This window comes from Cicer arietinum, chromosome 3, assembly GCF_000331145.2.
Source record: "Cicer arietinum cultivar CDC Frontier isolate Library 1 chromosome 3, Cicar.CDCFrontier_v2.0, whole genome shotgun sequence".
In the NCBI taxonomy this organism is placed as follows: Eukaryota; Viridiplantae; Streptophyta; class Magnoliopsida; order Fabales; family Fabaceae; genus Cicer; species Cicer arietinum.
Window position 1 is genome coordinate 53913909 of NC_021162.2, and position 23747 is coordinate 53937655.

At 30.5% G+C, this 23747-nt stretch overlaps 4 protein-coding genes across 4 annotated transcripts; 1 reads left to right on the forward strand and 3 right to left on the reverse strand.

Annotated features, from left to right (window-relative positions):
* The first annotated feature begins 1421 nt into the window (after positions 1-1421).
* LOC101492159 (uncharacterized) lies at positions 1422-5446 on the forward strand. Its single transcript, XM_004492108.4, has 12 exons — positions 1422-1759; positions 1866-1998; positions 2409-2482; positions 2586-2632; positions 2711-2849; positions 2935-2979; positions 3052-3253; positions 3338-3399; positions 3521-3621; positions 4075-4135; positions 4507-4563; positions 4942-5446. The coding sequence occupies exons 1-12, from the start codon at positions 1603-1605 to the stop codon at positions 5115-5117; spliced, it is 1254 nt and encodes a 417-aa protein (XP_004492165.2). The 5' UTR covers positions 1422-1602; the 3' UTR covers positions 5118-5446.
* Positions 5447-5903: 457 nt separating this feature from the next.
* Positions 5904-8097, reverse strand: LOC101492496 (L-type lectin-domain containing receptor kinase IV.1-like). Its single transcript, XM_004492109.4, has one exon. It carries the CDS (start codon positions 8021-8023, stop codon positions 6017-6019), a length of 2007 nt encoding a protein of 668 aa, XP_004492166.1. The 5' UTR covers positions 8024-8097; the 3' UTR covers positions 5904-6016.
* Positions 8098-17559: 9462 nt separating this feature from the next.
* On the reverse strand, positions 17560-18614 carry LOC101492829 (light-harvesting complex-like protein OHP1, chloroplastic). The gene is made up of 3 exons (XM_004492110.4): positions 18329-18614; positions 18131-18253; positions 17560-17815 (listed from the first exon to the last, which is right to left on the reverse strand). The coding sequence occupies exons 1-3, from the start codon at positions 18494-18496 to the stop codon at positions 17747-17749; spliced, it is 360 nt and encodes a 119-aa protein (XP_004492167.1). The 5' UTR covers positions 18497-18614; the 3' UTR covers positions 17560-17746.
* A 1478-nt stretch (positions 18615-20092) lies between these two features.
* Positions 20093-22680, reverse strand: LOC101493160 (L-type lectin-domain containing receptor kinase IV.1-like). The gene has a single exon (XM_004492111.4). It carries the CDS (start codon positions 22492-22494, stop codon positions 20467-20469), a length of 2028 nt encoding a protein of 675 aa, XP_004492168.1. The 5' UTR covers positions 22495-22680; the 3' UTR covers positions 20093-20466.
* Between the last annotated feature and the right edge of the window lie 1067 nt (positions 22681-23747).

A 23747-nucleotide genomic window follows, 5' to 3' on the forward strand; every position in this document is an offset into this window, starting at 1 on the left:
CATAAGCAACACCGTGACTAACTCCAAGAAGCTCTGCCAATATATTTGCACCTTCATCCTTGTTAAATACATTAACACTGAAGAATGCACCGGTAATGGGAATATGCAACAGAGATGACACGTCGTCCAAAGTAGTCGTCATTTCACCAATAGGGAGATGAAAGCTAATGGTGTCACGATGCCACCTCTCTACGAATGCAGAAATGATCCCTTTGTCGATCATTTCATAGCTGCATTTTAGTAATGAATACAATCTCGAGCTTTTAACCAGTTGCTCAACCTCTTCGTCTTCAATAACAGCTTCTTTTAATTTTTTCCCATTGCTGAACACCCTTAATTCTCCCCGATCCTGAAATTATTTAAGCAAAAAATATATGTTAAACATAAATGTTAAAAAATATAATTTAACTTAATTTGATTGAGAAAATTACCTCGCCATCCCAGAGTCGAGTCGCAACATGATCGCCAAATGTCCTAAGGACAGAACTATCAACCGGATCACCAGGATATCCAACATCATGTGGAGGTTCATCTATATCAGCTGTTTGGGGTTCAGGTTGGGCTTCTTCCTGTTGCCGATGTACTCGTCGTCGTTGTGCCCTTGCAGAAGCAGTTGGCCTAATACGACGACCTTCAGCATTAGACTTTGCATTAGAAGTGCCCTCGTTAAGTATAACACGACCCTCCCTGTCAGTAAACATAGTGCGCACCATATCTGCAAAACGAAAATCATTTAAAAAAAATGTAAACAGAAGCAGCAGTTCAAAAATTCAGCAAGTACGTGAATTCAGTTCACGTACGTGAACTGAATGTCAACCTTACGTGAACTCAGTTCACGTATGTGAACGTGAACTGAATTCCTTCATTTACGTGAACTCAATTCACGTAAAGGTACGTAATTTCAATTGACGTACACATACGTGAACTGAGTTCACGTAAATGAAGGAATTCAGTTCACGTTCACATACTGGGTTTTTGAAAACAAGTTTGCGTACGTGAACTGAGTTCACGTACGTTTCTGGGTTTAGGGCAACGAAGGTTGTCTTCTTCATCAAAAATGGAAACTACTTTCCTTCAATTTTCAGGCATTGTATTCTTAAATAGATAAAACAAAACAACATAAGACAACAAAAACAAAGAATGATTATTACTTACTTGATTGATGAAGATGAAGATGTTTGATGAACTTGGTTGATGAAAATGGTGGATGCTGATTGATGATGATAGAATGAACAACAATGCAAATGCAGAAATGTAGAATGAAGAGGAAGAAGATGTTATGAAGAAGATGAAATAAAGGGAAGGGCATTTTGGGCATTTTGATTTTTTTTAATTTTGAGGGGTGTGAATAGCAATTTGGGGGGTGTTGGTAGCAATATTGTAAATAAAATAAAATGAATTGGTCCTTGATAGAATATGCCACAAAATCGTTCTTGTACTAGGGCAACAAACTTGTTTGAATCCTTCTTGTACTAGGGCAACAAAATCGTGCTAAGTTTTGATTCCACTCTTAACAATTAACAGACACACTTCTATAATTTCATTATACTTTTACCCTTCATTTCATTTTCATCAACCAACAAACACATTCTTCAACCAACCATGTTTCGCATAGCATCAAAATTATCATCAAGATTCTCTTCAAGAGCTCTTGTTTCCCTCACATCAAAACCCTCCCCCATTTCATTCAGATCATTCAACACTGGTTTGGCGTTGGACAAAAGATACGCTTTGCGACAAGCAAGGTCTGAAAAATCAGGTATATGACATGACAGAGATTCAATTTTTGTTTTTTTGATGACCCATTTGTGTGTTTTGTTCAAAGTTAACATCTTTTTGGGTTTGTTTGATTTTTGTGTTAATAGTTGGTTCGTATGGTATGGGTTATTTGGTGTTGAAGCACTGTCTTACAACTGAGTTAACTGAAGGAAATGACCCAAAACATGAGAATTCTAAAGGAATTGCTTTGCTTGCTATGTCTACATTGTTTTGTGAAAGGTTCGTTCTTTGTGATCATTTTAGTTCTATTTGGTTTTTATTTTGTGAAAAATATGTGTTTTCATTTTCTATAATGTGTGTTAATTGTATCTTAATATGAGACTCTTAAAGTGAACCATTGTCATGAAGATATGATGAAATTTTAGTTTATGAAGATGCACTTCTGGAAATAATGGAAACAGTTTTTTTTGACATTTTCATTATTTCTAGAAATGTAGACATTTGTTCACTTCAAAAGTCACTTGCCTCCTTATTAACAAGTAAAATTAACATTAATTTTAGGAAATGAAAATGAGAAATGTTTTCACAAAGTAAACTGTCTCCGCCTCTTAATTCTCATTTTTGGAGCTTCATTTTGTGGTCAGTTGTTTAAACTCATCAGAGCTGTAATTTTCTTTTACTTTTCTTAGAGGAGATTATGTTGATGCAATTGAGGAGCTCAATGGTGTTCAAGAATTGAGTAATTCTTACTTGGGTATTAGAGGTAAATTCTTTTAAACCTCTTTTGTTGGGTACTGCATTTACTAGGGTTTTTATTTTTGTTTTAAACGCGAATTTTCATGTGGTGTCTTCGTTTCTTGTTGTAGTTGCTGCCTTTGAAGCTCAGGCTGGGCTTCATCTAGAGTTGGAACAGGTTGCTATCTGCTATTCAATGTAAATTATTTGCCTGCTTTTTTACAGAGCTTTATTTGGAATTTTTTTCCGTATACAGGATGATATGGCATCTGAGGTGGCTGATAAGTGCATAGAGCTTGTGGAGAACGAGAAAACAGAAGATTTTGAGGCTCTAAATGTTCGTGCTAGAGCACTTAAAGGACTGGTTGAACTTGTAAAGGGTGATATTAAGTCGGGTAGAGTGCTAAATGCTAATGGTCTATTTGTTCAATTTTGTTGCTCTGATTCGCGATGAGTGTGCTTATTGTGTTCTTTTTGCAGCTGAATCCTTCTTTGACAAATCTCTCCGCACCAAGCTATGCGATGGTATATATCTTTCTATAAGTTACTTTACTTTAGCATTGTTCTTCGACATTGGATTGATGTTTGGGTATGTAGGCACTGCTGCTCTATCGTATGCGGAATTCCAACAAACAAAGCAGAACTACTCAATGGCAAAAGAGATTTACCAGAATGTCATAGATGGAGCCAGTGAACATAAAGAGAGTGGTAATGTATACTTAGGAGGTGGTAACATGAACGTGGAGGGTTTAATGATGGGAGCCATGTGTGCTCTAGGACAGCTTGAATCACATTTGGGGTAGGCTTAATGTTTTTTTATATGGTTTTCCTTATCAAAGCTGCAATGTGATATATATCACTAATAACTTGTGTTTTATTTTAGTAACTTCCGTAATGCAGAGGAGCATTTGACAAAGGCGTTAAATATGGCAGAGCAGATCTATGGTGACTTGTTTATTATTTTGATCTGTTACATAAACTCAATTTAAAAATTCATATTGCATTAGCACTGAGGATGGTCGTGGCATATTGTTCATAATATCTTGTGGTTCTCTATTTGTTGAAGGCGAAAAACATGCCAAGGTGGGTGCTGTCTTAACATGTATAGCTCTTATGTATAGGCGTAAAGCAATTGACCAGCAATCAAGTTCTCTTATGGTTCAAGAGGTTAGAACTCTCTGAATGTTGAGTTTTTAATTAACTAATAGAATTGTCACAAGCTTCAAGTGATAGTGAAGCCCCATTTTATTTTATAATTTCCTTTCTTCAAAAAATATGAAAGAACAATGATTGATTAGTAATAAGTAAGATGCATCTAAAGTTGAATCCAGTTTATTTGTTATTCGAAAGCTCCGATGCTATGAAAACAAGATTATTTGTTCCAGCTTCACTCAATTATGCAGAGTTGTTGACTGACCTGGCTTTGTCTTGTATGACATGCAAGTGATACTGTTCATAGAGAAAAGTTTAAAATAGCTTAAAAACAATCATTAAAACTACCAATTTTCATATAGATATTTAACTAACACATGTAACATTAAAACTGATAGATAACATGTCTCAATTTTTTTAGCATTGCCATGCTTCTTCCAAATAGTATTAATAAAAAATCATTGACAGGGTCTCTACAGAAAAGTGTCAGAGATTTTGAAGTTTCCACCAAAGGAAACTGAGTCTGAAGGTAAATATTATTGCGCCGCTTGGTTCCCTTATGTCCATGTATTATCGATATCATCTATAATATATGTACACAATGAGTCAGGGTTATCAATTGTGTTATATAGCAGTGCGTTCTGGCTGGTGGCCGCTTACAGATATCAGTTTGCAGAGTGTTATTATACCCTACTGTTGTGATTCATTGCCACAACCATGTCCATACTCCCCTTTATGCGTGTTATTATGAGTCTTCTTCACACATGTTCAAGCCACCTAAGACGAGCTTACCATTTTTTCTCCAATGGGAGCTATCTCGACTTTTTCTCTAGCATTTATTTAATTCAGAATTGAAAACTATGTAATGGATTAATAGTGAAACCTAACTTCTTTTTGTAGGTGCTGCACCGTCGGCGAAGACTCTAAAGAGAAGCGATATAGTGGCTCTTGCAAGCGGTATGATGGATTATTTGATCCTCAATAATAATCTATGATTGGTTGACTGTGTTATCAACGAGTGATAGTTATGCATGTCATTAATGAATCTACGAATAAAATGACAATTTGTTAAATCGAGTAGAATTTCTCTTGTCATGAATGTTGAGTTCATAAACTGGTAACAATTATAGCCACTATAGATAGATACATATCTTATTGTATGTGGTATAGAAGAAATGCTGAGGTGTATTCGTTGGTATCGTATGACGCCGTCCATGACAGCGATTATAATAATGCCAAGTTGTTGAATTTTAAGGCTCATTCCATGGATGCTGATAACATAATCCTAACAAATCTTATTATATATTGATATTGACTAGTTGTTCAATATTTTAGGTGGATATGCAGAAATACTTAATGTCCAAGGAAATAGAAAAAGTGAAGGAGAAAAGATGAAGAGCTTGTCTGACTCTTTATGGAAAAACCGCAGGATGTCTCTGGACGATTTTCTTGGAAATACAGAAGCAAATGTTTGTCCGGTTATCGATGCTCGTATTAGCAGGCTTCTGTAAATTGATCCATCTTCTGCTGCTTGTAGTAGGTTCAGGTTGGACTAGTGATAAAATGACACAAAAAAGGACTAATTTTGTGCAAAATTAGTTCAGGGTGTTGCTTGTAGTTAAAATTTTATGCTGTGGCATATACTATGGTACTCATTGTCATGTAGGTAACATTTCTAAGACATATGATGACATGAAGAGCGGCGACTTAGGTGACGATTTAGATGGATTCATTATGGGAGAAGTAGCAATATCCATTGTTGGATATATTAGTACTTTAATCAATGGATTAGGTTTATTATTGTGAATTTCACTATTAATTCAAAAGTTTCATTTTAAAATTGCTTTTTAGTCCTTGAAAATTCTAGTATAGTCTTCTAAAATTTGAAGGGATGCTAATTTTGTTTTATCAGTCACTTTAGGCAAAAGTGGTCATTCATTTTTGTAATACTAGCCATTTTCTGGACTTACCACAAATCGAATTTCTGAAGTTAATTGGTGAAGGAATTGGTATTCCTGATTGCATTTGCAGTTTATTTTAGGGCCTAACTTCGATGTTACATGTGTTCGGAAGTTTACTTTCAAACGGATAAACTTGTGTTTATGTTTTGAAGTATACTTTTGAAAAGAGGTGTGATTTTTGAGTGAGGAAAGTTGAGTCCTTTTATTTTTGTGGTTGATTAATGAATGATATCCTCTTGTTCAACTGTTTACTCATTGATTTTGTGTGATATTGCTGAATAATAAGTGTTATTCTCTTTCATCAACTCAAGAAATACAAACTCAGACACAGTAAAATAATTGCAAAATGTGATCAAAATAGTTTAATGAAAAGAAGCTTACAAATCTAACACATACCAAAATCAAAACAAACCAATTAAGTAGCCATATATTTCATGAACCTCTTAAAATCAACGACCACCAGAGAGAAGTGAATCAGTAATAGACACCGAAGTATGTGAGAATGTCTTATCCATATCAGATGGATATGACAATGGAAAATCCTCAAAAAATTCACGGTATCCAAAAGTTAAACCAGAAGAAGATAAACTAAGCAAAGACAAATCAGGCAAAGCTATATCCATCTCCAAATACTGCACAACTTGCCTCATATTTGGTCTAACCAAAGGTTCTGAATGTGAACACAATAAACCAAGTTTCAACACCAATTCCACTTCTTGAATACTATAATCTGTGCATAAATTTACATCCTTTGCCTCAATAATCACACCTCTTTTCCAACATTCAAACACATAATCAACTAGAATTTCACTCTCATTTTCACCAACATGTTCTATTGGCCTCTTTCCACAAACAACTTCAAGAAGAAATGCACCAAAAGCAAACACATCAGAAAATTTAGTAGCTTTACCTGTTCTTGTATGTTCAGGAGCTAAATAACCAACAGTTCCAACCAAATGAGTTGTGTGAGGATCAGTTCCATGATCATATAATCTTGCAAGACCAAAGTCACCTAACCTACCATTCAATTCACCATCTATTAAAACATTGCTAGCTTTTATGTCTCTGTGAATCACAACTTGCTCCCATTGTTCATGAAGATAAAACAAACCCGAAGCGACCCCTTTAATGATTCGAAATCTTTGACTCCAATTTAAGCTCACGTTTGGTTGGTTGTATAAATATTTGTCTAAGCTTCCATTCGGCATGTAGTCATAAACCAGAAGTAACTCGCCTTTTCGCCTGCAATAGCCTAGAAGCGGAACAAGATTCCTGTGTCGAAGACGGCCAATGCTAACGATTTCCGACACGAATTCCCTCATCCCTTGTCTTGATTCATGAGAAACTCTCTTCACTGCTACCTCAATTTTGGAACCTGGCATCACACCTTTGTAGACCCTACCAAATCCACCGGTTCCTAAAAGCTCCCTTTCCCTGAAACCCTTTGTGGCAAAGTAAAGATCTTTGAACTTAAATCTATGTGGGCCATACTCATGTTCCCAATCTTCAAGAATCTCAGCAAACATCTTCTTCCTTTTGATCAAATAAATAACCCCTAAAGTTATCATGAAAACCAAACTTAGCAAAATCAAAGGCAACCCAACAGTTAAAATTTTGTCCTCTTTTTTCTCACCAAATCTTGGTAGCTTAGGGAGTTCAGAAATTAAAAGCTTTTGAGCTTCACCATTAACCTTAAAACTCCAACCAAGAACATAATGAGAAGTATAAACTGAACCAGTAGCTGATGAAAATCCAACATACATAGAACTATTCAAAATTGGAGAAAGATCTTTTTTCAATGATAACAAAGGTTGTTTTGGTTTATCGACCTTAATAGGAGCTAAAGTAACATCAATCTTCTTCTTTTCACCGTCATATTCAATCCAAACCTGCATAGGATAACCACTGAAAAGTGTCAAATTCTCGAACTTTCCATCACTGTTATAGTATCCTGCAAATGTCGAATTAGCCGATTTCAAATCATTGATATCAATTCCAACATGGTTATCATTGATATCACCAAACTCACTACTCATAATAGTATCAAGCTCAACTCCAAAAACATGGTTGCTACTGTTTCCATTGTTTGTGTCATTCAAGAGACCAAGGTACTGACTTGGAAGTGAATATGGCAACCCTTTTGTTGGAGAAACAACAAAAACAATTCCATGGCCACTAAGAGTTGCATACTGAGGTCTAATTGCAAATACAAAAGTTGTTGAGAAAGAAAACACACTTCCATTGATGTTGTTCTTGAAAAGTATAGGATTTGGATAAAAAGCATGACCCTTTTGTTGTTTTGTGTCATTGGTAAGTCTAAGTAAGCCATTGGAGGTTAACTCAGCAATACCATCAAGATATAAATGAGATGATTGGAATCCATTATAGGTGAAATTGGTGTCTTCAATGGCTACAACTGTAACCAGAAAACACAACAACACAAGTTTGAGGAACATGATTATAGTTTGTGAATAATGATTATGTAGTTCTGTTCAGTGTTTATTTATTGTTTATAGGGGATTTGGATTTTCTACTTTTACAATATGATGTAATATATGGAATACAAGTTATACCATACTATCAAAAAATCAAAAAACAAGGGGAGCATTTTTTGATTAATAATTTTTTTTAATTTATCTGTATTACGACAATATCTATTGAAATTAACTAAATTAAGAATTTTGATACATTGATATGTTATTCAACTATTAATGATTTAATTTTAATAGTTGAAATATGTTAATTTTTCAATGTAAAATAGAAGTCTCTTATGTTAAAACCGTTTGATTTTAAATTAACGATGAAAATGTTTTGTATTTAATTTTATTTATGTGTAATTTAACTCTAATTTTAAATCTACCGTCTAAGATCACTTATTGGGTCAAACTGTGTGAAAGCAATCCAAGTCCTCATTTGGGACCATTTGAAAATTTTTGCACATGTGAACCACTATTTTTTATTCTTCCAAGTTTAGTGAGTAAGTCAAAAAATTTACTTTAATTGTTTTGTTTATGTATTTATCAATGTTTACTTATTAAGCATTTGATTCTAAATTGGATGTGTGAAATCAAAACATCAATGTCATCTAATTTGTTAAATGATTAAGTATAGCAATTTTTAATTTCCACTTGAATTGTGCATTTGAAATGTCACAATTAAATATCTAATTATATGATTTGCTTGGCTGCTAAGATAATGTTGAACGAAGATGTGGAGGAAGATAGGGATGTCACTGAATTAATGATATCCTATCTCTATCATGGTGTTCTTATATATTATGTTAGTAAGTTTATTTATTTAAATAATTGTTAGCTTATGACTTTTAATTTTTAAAAGTTGCTAGTATTTAGAAAGCATTTGAGCTTATATGAAATCAGACTGATCAATGTCATTTGTTTTATGGAATTAAAATATAACTATCATCTATGATTTTCTGAATGTTTGTTTAGTTTTATTGGAAAAAACTAATTCTAGTTTTATTGGAAAAACCTCAATTCAAGACATTGAATAAAGATAAGTTATGAAAACAAGTTTCTAAAAACTTTTAAAAGTCAATTTCGTAAAGGTTTGTTATACTCAATATAAAAAATAAAAATAAAAATGATATTAGAGTAGAGTAGAGTCTATCTATTCGAGCTGGTCACAAGTTGATCGGTATTAATTTAAAGTTAGTCAAGATTTGTTATTTTAATTAGAGTTATTATACAGAAGTATATAATATTTTCGTTATAATCAATTTTTTTTACTATGTCAATTTAAACAATCAATGTTTTTGCAATTGTTTTTACTTTGTTTAATTCTATCATATTTCTTAACACTCATCAAATTATATTTTTTTAGTTGTATTCACTGACTTATCTATATACTAAGTTCATTAATTTTAAGTGTTCTTAAAAAATTCAAATTTCATGTTGAATTTTTTTTTTATTTTTAAATAATCTCAAATTGAAGATTGATAAGGATGAAAATAGTTTATAATAACAAAATTCATCATCTTATAAACTAATTTGATTTTATTGTAATAATGAGTAACCAAAATAAAAAACCAAATAACTTTTATTCTACTTAAATGTTTCCAAGTTGTTATTAACAAAATAAATCTGTGATGGACTTGGCTAGTTGGCAGCTTGGAAAATGATGGGCGAAGAATCAATGGAAGGTGACGTTGCTAGTGCTATCAATTTAAATATTTAATTTAATATATCTACATTTTTTGTCGTTGTTTTCTTAGACGCCGACCAATAAAGTCTAACATCTAGACGATTTGAAGTTGGAATATTCAAATCACGTGTAGGCATGTGGTCGAATACAGTGTTAGGAATCAAAGGTTTGAGCAACAAATCACTTCATTATTCATTGATGAAAATGTTTCATAAATCAAGTTTTTTATTTGTATGACAAACAATTAAAATTAACCACAAACAAAGCATTAAAACTAAATTTTCTTCTTCCACTTGAATTAATTAATTTAGAAGCGTAAAATATATATTTGAAATGGTCAATTCGAATATATATTTAGAGCTTTTGAAAACATTGAAAGTGAGAGACAAAAGCACCTTAAAACTAACAAAGACTATGTGGACTTGTATATACAGAGTCCCAATAAGCCCAAACTATTCAATATCCTCTTTCTTGGCCAAATCACAGAGAAAATGGAACATCCGAATCTATATGTTTACTCCTTTAAAACCTTAGGCCAGGGACAATTTTGAATAACCTCCATTTCCAAAACATATTTCATTTTTTTTCCTAAGTGAGTCATATTAAAGTATGACTTCATACAATTTGGGGGCAATTATTTGAAATAATTATCCAGGTTCACAAGTAGCACCAGTGACCACTCCCTACTTGTGTAAAGAAAAGGGAATTAGGAAGTCATTTTTGTTTATTGAAGTTATGGATAATGCATTGGGACTTACAATTTATTGTGTATAAATGAGATATTTCAGTGTTTAATTGCGGGAGTGTGATAAAGTATACTTTTCTAAAAGTGATGTTAAAAAATATTAATTTTTATTAAAGATATAAAATAGAGAAAAACAATAATTATTTATGTTAATATTAAAAATTGAAGCTACAAGAAAAAGAGTAAATGAATATTTTAGTAATTAAAATTATAAAGGTCGATCAATTAAGATTTTAAATTACTATTTCTTAAATTTAAGGAATTAAAATACATAGAATGAGAGACTATTCAAGTTAATATAATGATCTTTTATTAATTTTAATAAAATAATTAAATTTATTGAAGTTTTTCAATTTAAAAGACTAATTTACTATTTTCTAAATTTAAGGGATTAAAATACTCAACTTTATAATTTCAAGAGTCGAAATATTGACTTACTCACTAAATAATTAATCATATGATTTACCTCAAATATTAACAAATTTAAATTAAGTTAATGTTAAATTGATTAAAAGTAACTTTTCTATCTCTCCCTAAAATAATCATTAATTAAATTTTATTTTCTTCTCAATTATGAGACTTCAATTCCTTTGATAATATGAGAGTTAAAAGAGGTAAAAAAAAAAGAACACAAATATTTTTCTCCTTCAATCCTACTATTTTTTACAGATACTTCAATCCTTCTAGAATGCATGTACGCAGGTTCAATCCATTGTGTATTACAATCAATTATTCAAATTAGATCAAGTATATATTTTTTTTTGTCCATAAATGAGACGGTGCAAAATTTCGAATTTAAACTTAAAAACATAATAGTTTAATCTTATAATATTGACATTTTTACTAATTGAGTTAAGATTTAAGGTCGAACATGATATATTTTATTTGGACAACAATTGACCTAATGTATTAAAAATTAATGAACCTTTATAAATTATGTATTTGTTATAATTACGAATAGCCAATTGATAAGATAAAGTAAGATCTATGCACTTGTAATATGGTTTTTCAACAGGCCGGCCCAACAATTTCAGACGGTTAAAGCAACCTTTAAAAACGAAGCATTAAATTGTAGAAATTTCACCCCATGCCATCTAATTATACCTATACCTCCAAATCAGAAATAAAAATGATATTTTTGCCCTCGTTTAAATAATAAAACCTCTAAAAAAATTTCATTTCTCATTTCAAGATTTCTGAAACTTAAGAGTGAATTTTTTTTCTAAACTTCCGGAGAACTTAAATACAAGTTTTTCGGTACACAAGATACACTCTGGAACTCGAACCTCAAATTCCCCGAAAGTTTATATATATATATATATATATATATATGATTTTATAACTAATTGTGCTTTATTTCTTTTAGCTTTTTAATTTTTCAGTGGGCGCACGAGAAAGAGACGACAAAATCATATGAATTACACGTGGCACTGATACTTCTACATCATCTGCGATGAATCCCCCAGAAAGGATTCAACCGACAGCTTCAAGGAGAAGAAGACGAATGATAATTGAAGACAGTGATGAGGGACATCATGATGATGAATTTATCCCAAATGTGACTACGTATCAGCAGGAGGAGTCTTCTATAATGCATGAGGAAGAGGAGGTACATGAGTAGGTGGATGTACATGAGCAGGAGGAGGCAACACCTGATCATGAGGGAGAGCATATGGAGGAGGGGCATGATGGAGCTGATGGACCTGGTGAGGTCACACGGTATCCTGGAGTACCTTATGATTTGTCTGTCCTTACACGATATTGTCATCATGTTTCAGCTAGACTATGGTTTGGTGAGGTATATTAAATTAACTATTATTTAAAGTGCATTAAAAATATTTAAATTAATTATTATTTAAATTGCATTAAAAATATTTAAATTAATTATTATTTTTGGTCTATATTTAATTTTAATGTCATATATTTTTTTTTGCATACAGGAGCGACCATTGCTGAAAATTGTTGCACATGGAAACAAAATGCAACAATTTACCCCGCGAGTACTCCCGCGACCCCTAAAGAACTGGATGAATTTGTCAGATTTGAATCCATTACAACGAGGTAGTTTGAATATGATTGACGACAACCTGATTTATGCGTTTGTGGAAAGATGAAATTCCGAGACATCGTCATTTTACATGTCATTTGGTGAAATGACGATTACTTTGGATGATGTTGCCAATTTTCTGGGATTGTCTATTAGGGGTGAGTTCTACAGTCCACTCGATGTAGATAGAGTAATGACATGTAATCTTGTCATGACTCTATTAGGAGTGACCGCGAAAGAGATCTGAGAGGAGATCAAAAAGATTAGAGGTGCGCACTATAAACTGGATTGGTTGAAAGAGGTCTTCAGAAAACAGTGTGCAGTAGAGAGATTTGATTGTGCTGCTAGGGCATATCTGTTGAATTTAGTAGGGAGTACTATTTTCGTTGATAAAAGTCATATTATAGTGGATGCGAAATATTTTCCTTTATTCAGATATTTAGACGGTACAGATAAATATGCATGGGGTATTGTTGCATTCATAGTGCTTTATGACTACCTCTCAGATGTCTGCTGTTATGACACCAAACAGCTAGGTGGATATATGATGCTGCTTCAAGTATCAATTATTTATTTAATTTTAATTATTAAATATTATGTTAATTATTGTTATTTATTTATTTTTATGTTTAATTATTAGTATTAATTATTAAATTATTAATTATTATTTATTGTTAATTATTAAGTTTTTATTTATCATTAATATATTTATTTTTATTTGCAAAGTGTTGGATTTACGAATATTTTCCAAATATTGAATCTAGATGGTACTACAAATAAGGCAAACACAAGGTCCATGAGTACAGACGTATCATTGATGCATTGACACATGCGGATGTTATATGGAGACCATGGGAGAATTATAGGGGTGTCATTCTTTTTGATAATATCATGCTTTATACTAGTCACCTCTGATTATGCAGCACTGTAGTGAAATATCTGTCAGATAGGTGTTTGAGACAATTTGGATATATCCAATATATTCCTTCACCGCCACTTCCAGATCCTTCTAGATTATTTGATGTAGATGGTTGGGATATGTGACGTCAGTGACAGAGATATTTCAGAAGCTTCGTCCAGTTACATATACATCTGAGTGTGAAGATGCATATTTGGAGTGATTCTATCAAGTGTCACATCCACTGTTGGTGCGACCAGATGGGGTACCCCAGATCTCACATTATAGTATACCGTCCACCAGTGCAGATGTTTCTAGTTCACAACCGTCACCTATCATACATCAAATCGGTGATCTTATACAGTAGGGGTTGAATGAACATGAAGCTAGTCCTGATGATGAGTTGTATGTTCACTTTTATAAAGCTTTGTATTTATCACGTAGTCACACTAGTTAGTAGTAACACTTTTATGAATTATTGTTATGTCGGTTACTTTTTATGAACACTTTATTAATTATTGTTATGTCGGTTATTTTATGTGTTATTGTTATGTCGGTTACTTTAAATTGTTTGTGATGAAATATAAGAAAAATAAAATAAATTACAAGATAAAATCGAACGACAAAAACCTAAAATTAATTTATAACAAGTGATCTTGTATCAATTTTAAAACATTAAGGTTCATCTAATGACATTGCATCTACGGGTTTCGTAGGTGGATTTTGAGTACCACGTGACAACCAACCTAATAAATACCCTTAGTGTTGTAGGCGCCCTGTATATACTATTGCCAAAGAAGTTGCTTCATCAGTGCGATATTGCTTCCATCCTAGTGCAATGTCTAGCATTGGAAATCCATTTTTCATCTTTAACTACAAAAATAAATAAATTAACAAAACAGAAGAAAATAATTACGAAAGAAAAATTAAAAAAAAAAATAAAATAGAAGAAAATAATTACCGGAGCCCAGTGATTTCCATTAACAAAACCAATACAACAAATACGATCATTTTTTGTCGATCCTGAATGTGAACCCCTCATAAGAAAGAAAATAATTGAAAATGTATGACCAAACGTACCATTTATCCATGGGTTGAAGACCTAAGCTGGGATATCTTCAACGAACCACTTACTTCTTTAATGAGTCCTGTAAACAGTCTATCATATGGAGTTACATGAGAAGCAATCTTCTGATCCAAACTATTGCGGACCAAATACCAACATTCTTCAATGTGTCCAAGCAATAATGGAATAATGCGAAAACCACAATTTTCATCTGCTGCCACATCAGATATGTCATCAATGTATGACTGAATAACATCAGGAAATTGTCTCCATAACAAAAGTTTTGAAGATTGAGATGACTGAGAGGGTTATTTCTTTGATTGAGATACTTGTCACTTCCTTGATGACTGAGAGGGCTGGAAACCAAGATCTTTACAATATGTTACATTAACATGCTCAAAGTAAGAATGGTCTCGATATACATCATATCCATCCGACTTCTTACCCTTACTCTTCTTCACTCGTTCTTTGGTTTTGACTTTTTCAAGTGGTGGACACATTGAACTTGTACTTCGAAAAGCAAGTTCACGCACTTTACCCTTCAACACTCGTTTCCATATAACATCAAGTGATCAAAAGCGTTTCCATAAGGCATTCATCTCAGTAGACATATCCAACTCTGATCCATCTTCTGTGTCTTGGGTGAGTTCACACTCCATGCTTAATTTTCTCCATTGAATATGCACAGAATCTAGAGGAATTGGTTCACCCATCAATTTATAGTGTCCCAATTCACAAGCACAAGGTAAACCGTGTGTCCTTCTGAGAGAGCACCCACATACAAATTTGTCAGTACCCATCCACTCAACTTTCTCGTATTTTTCAGCAATACGTCTTTGAGCTTCTCTTGATACAAATGCATTCAATCTTTGATAAAATAGATTTATGTGCTCATGCTCTTCATCATAAAAACTTTTTTGAAATGAGACCCTGATTTTTTCTCTAAAAACATATCAATAGTTACATAATTTGAATCATAGACAAACTACTTAAAATCTTACACTTTATTAATTAAACTAACATATACTCCACAAGTAAATTTATAACATAATTAATAAAATTAAATATATTTTTAATCCATCTATTTTTTAGAAATTAAATTTTAACTTCCTTATTTCTAAAATAAGTTTTTTTATCCCATATTAAATAATTCATGAGATTTTTTAGTTCCCTATAAAATAATTTAGATGTCATTATTATTGTAATTAATTAATAGCTTTATTTTTATATATATTAAAATATAAATAAATAAACTTTTAAATATTTAAAACTTTAAATTTAGTCTGAACTTTAATTTTAAATATTTTCATTTTATAAATAAAATATATTAAATGAAATAAATTAAATAATATTAAAATGTAATAAATTTAAAAATTAAAAATAAAATTTTATTATTTTATGAAAATATTTTAAAATTTTAAATTATCAATTTTAGAATTTTATTTTAATATATAAATAAAATTAATTATATTACAATAATAATGACATAAAAAATATTTATTCAAGTCAGAAATATCATCTAAGTTTTAATCATTAATGAGAATGTTACATTATAAAAAAATGCGAAGGCCAAGAAAATATCTAGAATTAATAAATAGGGGACAAAAAACCAATTTTAGAAATGAGAGACTTAAATTTCATTTTATACAAAATAGATTGACTAAAGTACAACTAATTAATAATGTCATAAATTATTTAGTGTAGAGATAGAATTAATAAATTATAATTGATTTTGCTTTTGAATTAATTAGAATTTATAGCTTTTGCTACTAAAATTGATTTTTATTTTAATATTATTATTCAATTCACTCTTAAATGAATATATTTAAATATAAATTATTTTTTCCTTCAATTCATTTTATTGAAAATCAATTTTACATAAGTAAGTAATTTTTGTAATCACATAATCAAACACACACCATTAATTAATAAATACTATTCTTTAATGTATAGGTACATTATTAAACTTGAGTATTAAGTGGAGAGTTCCTAAAGTAAACAAGTGAAGAGAAACATTCATTCTTGAAATTGTATGTGTAGATTAAGATAGTTTTTGAATTTTATAAATTGACAAATATATATTAAAATTATAAGATTTTAGTCAAAATAGCCGTTCTAAAAAATTTTTCCAATAAAAATTATGATGTGATACACTAATTGAATACATGATTTCTCTATGTCAATCTTAAATCAATATCATCTCATTGAACAAATTTGTCTACGAAATTTTACACGAAAACTAGCAAATCTGCTTACTATTCAATATACATCTGCAATAATTGATCGAGAAATCCGAGGAGAATCAACCCAAAGAGACAAGAGAGAGATATGATCCACAACAATAGCATAAGGGTGAAAGTTTTGAGCATTATTGTTGATAAGGTACAAGGCAGACTTGGAATAAGACTCCAAGATCACATTTTTATATCTAGAATCCCAAGTCAGGATGAAGTATTTAACCTTGGTGTGAATTTATCAAATGGAGAAATACCAATTGAACAATAGAAGTTGCAAATATAGAATGAGTTGAATCTCTAAATGAGACCAATTTATCACTGATCTAAATTTCATGATAATAACAACTTGACAAATATACATATGTAAACACCAAATTAATAGGAGTTCAATTGCTAGCTATCCAGCCTCCATTTTGAACTTAAATCAGACTTCATTTTATTAAAATATATATCTCATGTAGACAACAAATCAAAAGCAACAAAATAACTTGAAAGATTTATAAACTATTGTTTTATAAACTTCAAGCAAACACAATATAGCAATTCCTTTGCATGAATCCTAACCTCCTAATAATAGCAGCAAGTGAAAATATAGAATGATTGCTTGGAACAATTGAAGGGATACATATTCAATTTGTATGTCAGAGACTACTTTATCCAACACAATTTCAAGAGTTCGTAAAATTCAGAGACTACTTTATCCTACACAATTTCGAGAACCAATCGGCCTATTCACTCGTAAAATGGAAGAAAACAGTGATAAAATTTAAGAACAAATATTTTTAAAGGGGTAACTATGATAACAGCTTCAATACCAAGTTAATAGAGTTCCATGAACTAAATCAACCAACACTCCAGTCACAATTGCATTGGAATTTCATAAGCCAAAGTTTTAAATAACAGAAATAGATCTAGTCATGCAGCCAAATGACTAGTAATGAGAAAACATGTTCTTGAAACCATTAAAAAATGAAGCTAAAATTGAATATATGTGACATTATATATGAACAAAGTGAAATGAATGATTAAAGAGGAATATTAAGGCCTTTTCCAATTTCAACTCCAATCACCTCAAGTATTCCCTTGTTGATGATCTGCAAAATACATCACAATCACTCAATAAACTAAATAGAAACAACAAATCTATACTAAGCTTTTTTATTTTATTTTTTCATAATTCATTCCATTATAGCTAGATTACACTTTTTGAAATTGAAGTTGTTTGTATTTCTCTTTAATCTCAGTATTTTTTAACTTAAGGATCCGATAAAACTAAAAAAATTATAATCAAAATAAAACCTAAAAATAATTATAAAAAAAAAATAGAAGTATAACTTAACCTTCTATTCTATAACAGCACAGTTCAATCAAAGTGATTACTAAAAATGAAGATGAAAGATGATACTCACAAGCTCTACAATGAAAACTCCAATGAGTCCAATCATGCTAGCTCTAGAATTCCATATTTCAGCAGTCTTTGTAAACCCAAGAAATGGAGGTTTAAATTTAGGCTCTACTTTAGGAAATTCAACCTGAAAAAAGTAACAAAATTGAGGACATAAATAAGTGTAACATAGCATAAGAAATTAAAAAGATAAAGTGCATACACCAGAAGGGGGCTTGACAGCTTGAACAGTGAAGGAAAGTCTCTTTTTGTGAAGTGCTGATGTATTCAAGGTATGATTTTGAAGGAACAAAAGTTTGTTGTTTGTAGAGTGAAGTGATGGGGTTCCTAAGATGAATGATGATGGCAATTTTGTTGATGAGGTAGCCATTGCAATGGTTGACAACTTCAACCACTTCTTCAATGTGAGGTTTATCTACTTTTTTTTTTCTAGTTCATTTTTCCACTTGTTTTTGTGTGGTTCAAATTGGAAGAAGATTGAGTTGGAATGACACATTTGATACGTGTAACAATAACTATGGTATGGTAGTGGTAATAGAAAAATTGATCTATCAAGATTTTCTTCTATTTACTCCTTTTTTTTTCTCAATTTTATGAGAGTGATACATATCAGAAAATGAGAGGGCAAAAAGTAGTTACTAGTTACTTTAGATTCTTCAATTTTTCTATATCAATTTTTTAATTATTATTTTTATTTATATTTCATTTTAGAGTTTAGAGGATATAATATTTTCTTTGATTCTAAAATCAGATATAATATTGTATGTGAAATCAGATGGAATAGGATTTTTTGTCATTATAGTAAGACATTGTCGATTTAGACCGTTTGATTTCATATTAACGATTGAAATAGTTAAGTAAAAATATGCAATATTTAATCTAAACTGGTCAATCTTATATCGATGGTTAAGATGAAAAATTGTGTGTATTTATTAATGTAATAGATATTGATCCAATATGGATTCACTTCACTAATAAAAAAGATTTATTTGCAATTTTAATTTTTTTTATTTTTATCAATTCATGAAAGCGGTCCCTCAATTTTAAAGTTTGACAGTTTTGATCTATCATTTTGATTTTTTATTTAAAAATAGTGATGTGACATGTTTTAAATTATGTGGCATATGATAGAATGATTAATACTCATGAAATTGCAATAAAACTTTATAAACACTTAACTTTCGACTTCTTGAATTTTTCACTTTTGTAATTTAATTAATGATATATGAATAATTAATGCATACAAGTAGTTCTATATTATGAAATTGTATGATATGTCACTTAAAATATGTTAAATCGTCATTTTTAGTTCGAAAATATGAGGGAGGGACCAAAATTATTGACTTTTAAAATTGTTGACTTTTAACTAATTCGTAATTTTTGTATCTCTATTTTAACTGATTTTTAATTTTGTTCCCTTCATTTCTAATTTCGCAATTTTGCTCCATCTATTTCTTAAAATTGAGATATTTTGTCCTTCTGCAATTTGTTTCTCTATTTTGATGAAATGACAACACATCTTCAAAATTAATAGTCAAATCGATAGTTAGGATAAAATATCTTAATTTTAAGAAATAAAGATACCAAAATTGCATAATTAGAAATAGAGTGTCCAAAAATACATATAAATTGAAATAGAAAGACAAAAATTGCGAAATTAAAAATTGAGAAAATAAAATTACAGATTAATTAAAAAAAGGAACTAAAATTGCATTTAAGAGTAAAAAGGTTTAATTATGAGTTATGTGAGGCTAAAAAATGAGTTATTTGAGTTTCTTTCACATTAGAAATGATTGGGTAAAATTAATTCTTAAAATTTAAATCAATCATTTTTTCTTTTACAGAATAATAGCTGAATTTATATGATCATAGGTACTGCTAAGTAACTGTAGTTTATTATCTAGCAAAAGGTCAAGCCACACAAGCTCAAACAATAAATCAAACTTTGAATAAACAAATCACAAACAAATGAAATAAGAACTTATATATATCCATTACTTGTCAGTTGTCGACAACAACAAGGGACTACTATTGAGACACAATTTTTTTCTTTCTTTTTAATATATCTCATCTCAATTTATACATAATTCAATACTCGGGTTGTGTCATCGATAAAGTTTCATAAAAAAGTCTAAAATTCATTCTCTACTTCTAACAATTTTTCCTCTTCCTAAGTAATTATTAATTAATAACATATGCCGACCAATTTGTTTATACAAAGACCAATTAATAATATAAAAAGTAATAATCAACTACAATCAAATATTTTTTTTTTTTTTTTTTTACAAAAATCAAATAGTCTAATGATAACATTTCTATTAAATTATGTGTCTTCTAAAATCACCGACCACCTGAGAGAAGTGACTCAGCAATTGAAGAAGTATATGAAATTGGTCTATCCATAGAAGAAGGATAAGACATAGCAAAATCTTGAAAATTTTCACCTTGTCCAGAAGAAGTTAACCCTATTGAAGACAAACTAAGAAAATCCAAATCAGGAAGTGCCAAATCCTTTTCCAAATACCTCACAACTTGTCTCATACTTGGCCTAACCAAAGCCTCACAATGTGAACACAACAACCCAAGTTTCAAAACCAATTCCACTTCATCAATTACACAATCCTCACCCAAATTTACATCTTTAGCCTCAACAATCTCACCCCTTTTCCAACAATCATAAACAAAATCAACCAAAATTAAACTCTCACATTCCCTAACTTGTTCAATAGGCCTTTTACCACAAACAACCTCAAGCAAAAAAGCACCAAAAGAATAAACATCTGAATTTGTTGTAGCTTTACCTGTTCTTGTATGTTCAGGTGCTAAATAACCAAGTGTTCCAACAACATGTGTTGTTTGAGGATCAGTTCCATGATCATATAATCTTGAAAGACCAAAATCACCTAATCTACCATTCAACTCACCATCTAATAAAACATTACTAGCTTTAATGTCTCTATGAACCACAACTTGTTCCCATTCTTCATGTAAATATAATAAACCCGAAGCGACGCCTTTAATGATTCGAAATCTCTGACTCCAATTTAATAAAAATCTTGGTTGATTATTGTTGTGTAAATATTTATCTAAGCTTCCGTTCGGCATGTAGTCATAGACAAGAAGTAACTCACCTTTTCGCCTGCAATAGCCCAGAAGCGGAACAAGATTCCTATGACGCAGACGACCGATACTAACGATTTCTGCCACAAATTCCTTCATCCCTTGTCTTGATTCATGAGAAACTCTTTTCACAGCTACCTCAAGTTTTGAAATTGGCATCACACCTTTGTAGACTCTACCAAATCCACCTGTTCCTAATAACTCCTTTTCCTTGAAACCCTTTGTTGCAAAGTATAAATCTTTGTACTTGAATCTTTGTGTACCATAGTCTTTCTCCCAATCTTCATGTAGCTCTTTAAACATTTTCTTCCTTTTGATAAAATGAAAAATTGCTATAGCTAGCATTAGAATCAAACTTAGTGAAATTAAAGGCAACCCAATTAAGAAAACCTTTGAATCTTGTTTTTCATCCAAACTAGGTAGCTTAGGAAGTTTAGAAATTTCAATTTTTTGAGCCTTACCATTAACCTTAAAACTCCAACCAAGGATGTAATGAGAAGTTAAAATTGACCCTGTTGAAGATGAGAATCCAACATACATACTATTGTTAAGAATTGAAGATAGATCTTTCTTCAATGATAACAAAGGTTGTGTTGGTTTTTCAATGGTAATTGGAGCTAAAGTAACATCAATAATTTTCTTCACACCATCATATTCCAACCAAACTTGCATTGGAAAACCACTAATAAGACTCAAATTCTTGAACTCACCACCATTACCATCATAATATCCAGCTGAAGCTGATTTTTCTGATTTCAATCCATTTATATCAATTCCAACATGGTTATCATTAATATCACCAAACTCAATATTCTCAATTGTATCAAGTTCCAAACCAAAAACACGGTTGCTATTGTTTCCACTGTTTGTTTCATTGAAGACACCAAGATACTGACTTGGAAATGAATTTGGTAACCCTTTTGTTGGAGAAACAACAAAAACAATTCCGTGGCCACTAAGATTAGGAAACTCCGATCTTATTGCAAATACAAAAGAAGTGGAGAAAGAAAATTCACTTACATTGAAAGTGTTGTTAAAAACTATAGGATTTGGATAGAAAGCATGACCCTTTTGTTGTCTTGTATCATTGGTTAATCTAAGTAAGCCATTTGAGGTTAACTTAGCAACACCATCAAGATATAGATGTGATGATTCGAATCCATTATAGGTGAAATCGATATTGCTATCTTCACTAGCTACTACTATTGTTACAAAGATGAAAACCGTTGCTATAAGCTTGGAAGACATTTTTGCTATATTTTGAAATATGTTTGTTTGGCTCAATAGTTGTTTTTTTTAATGATTTTTGAAGAACAAGATGTGAAGCAAACATTTGAATTTTCATATGAGGCTTACGTGGAAAGTTCCTAACACTTTCAATGTAAAGAGAAATTCCTCATGTTAGTTGATTTAGCTTAAGTGCTAAGTGACGAAAGGACCATTCAAGTGTTTGTGATTACAAAAAGTCGGATACATCACTTTCATTTTGCATCATTTAATGGTTCTTCTTTTTTGAAGTGTTTTAATATAATGTTTTCTAAATCAATAAATTAATAATTATTTTTATAAAATAACTATTTATCAATTTTAATATTTTAAAAAATATTATATTAATTTTTTACATTTTTTCATAAAAAATATGTGATATTTATTATTAAGAATAACAAAAATTAAAAAATAAATAAATTTTATTTTATCGCATTGTTAATAAATGATTTTTAATTATTATAATTTTTTAAATAATAAAAAATAGTTTTTTTTTTCTAAACTTATTGAACTCCTAATTTAAAAATTAAAATTTTCAATACATGTGAACCAAGTTATCTTTTCCTAAAGAAACTATGATGTCAATTGTCCAGTAAAAACAAAATGTTATGGACCCACAATAGTACTTCCTCCGTGTCGGATTTCAGTGGCTTAAACTTTAATTGGTTTAAAAAAATTAAGACATACTTAAGTCATTTTTTCCACTACATTATTAGAAGATCAAGAGTATACATTTATTGCAGTTTATTTTTACTAAGTACCTATGAAATATCAATTGAGAAATAACTGCACTAGTAATAAAAGTTGTTAGAACTCCAAAATAATTTGAAAAAAAAAATCGCAAAATAATTAGTGATTAAAATACAATAGTGAAGGATAATTTAGTCTAAATTATCAAAATTTATTATTACCTTTTCTCCCAAATACAGGATCATCTTTATAAAAATTACTCATTTTAATAATTTTTTTAAAATATTTCAATTGTATCAATTATTTTAATTGAATTATTCACTCTATTGATTTTGAATTGAATTCGGTGGTTTATTTTATTTTACTATTTATTATTATCTTCTGTTTTAATTATAAGAAATTTTTTAGAGACTTTTACGGACTTATTTTTAAGAAAAAAATTATGATTTTAAAAATGTATTTATTATTTAAATGATTTTTTATTCTTAATTATTGTTTATTTTTTAAATACTAGTGGGTGTATTTAAAATCTCACACTTTTATAC

Excerpts from the sequence above, each read along its gene's own strand:
- LOC101493160 (XM_004492111.4), bottom strand. The coding sequence starts at position 22,494 with ATGTCTTCCAAGCTTATAGCAACGGTTTTCATCTTTGTAACAATAGTA.
- LOC101492829 (XM_004492110.4), bottom strand. The coding sequence starts at position 18,496 with ATGGCTACCTCATCAACAAAATTGCCATCATCATTCATCTTAGGAACC. Across the intron at positions 18,254-18,328 it reads CTGTCAAGCCCCCTTCTGGT|GTTGAATTTCCTAAAGTAGA; the intron begins GTATGCACTTTA and ends TACTTTTTTCAG. Across the intron at positions 17,816-18,130 it reads GAGTTTTCATTGTAGAGCTT|ATCATCAACAAGGGAATACT; the intron begins GTGAGTATCATC and ends TGTATTTTGCAG.
- LOC101492496 (XM_004492109.4), bottom strand. The coding sequence starts at position 8,023 with ATGTTCCTCAAACTTGTGTTGTTGTGTTTTCTGGTTACAGTTGTAGCC.
- LOC101492159 (XM_004492108.4), top strand. The coding sequence starts at position 1,603 with ATGTTTCGCATAGCATCAAAATTATCATCAAGATTCTCTTCAAGAGCT. Across the intron at positions 2,633-2,710 it reads TTCATCTAGAGTTGGAACAG|GATGATATGGCATCTGAGGT; the intron begins GTTGCTATCTGC and ends TTCCGTATACAG. Across the intron at positions 4,564-4,941 it reads TATAGTGGCTCTTGCAAGCG|GTGGATATGCAGAAATACTT; the intron begins GTATGATGGATT and ends TCAATATTTTAG.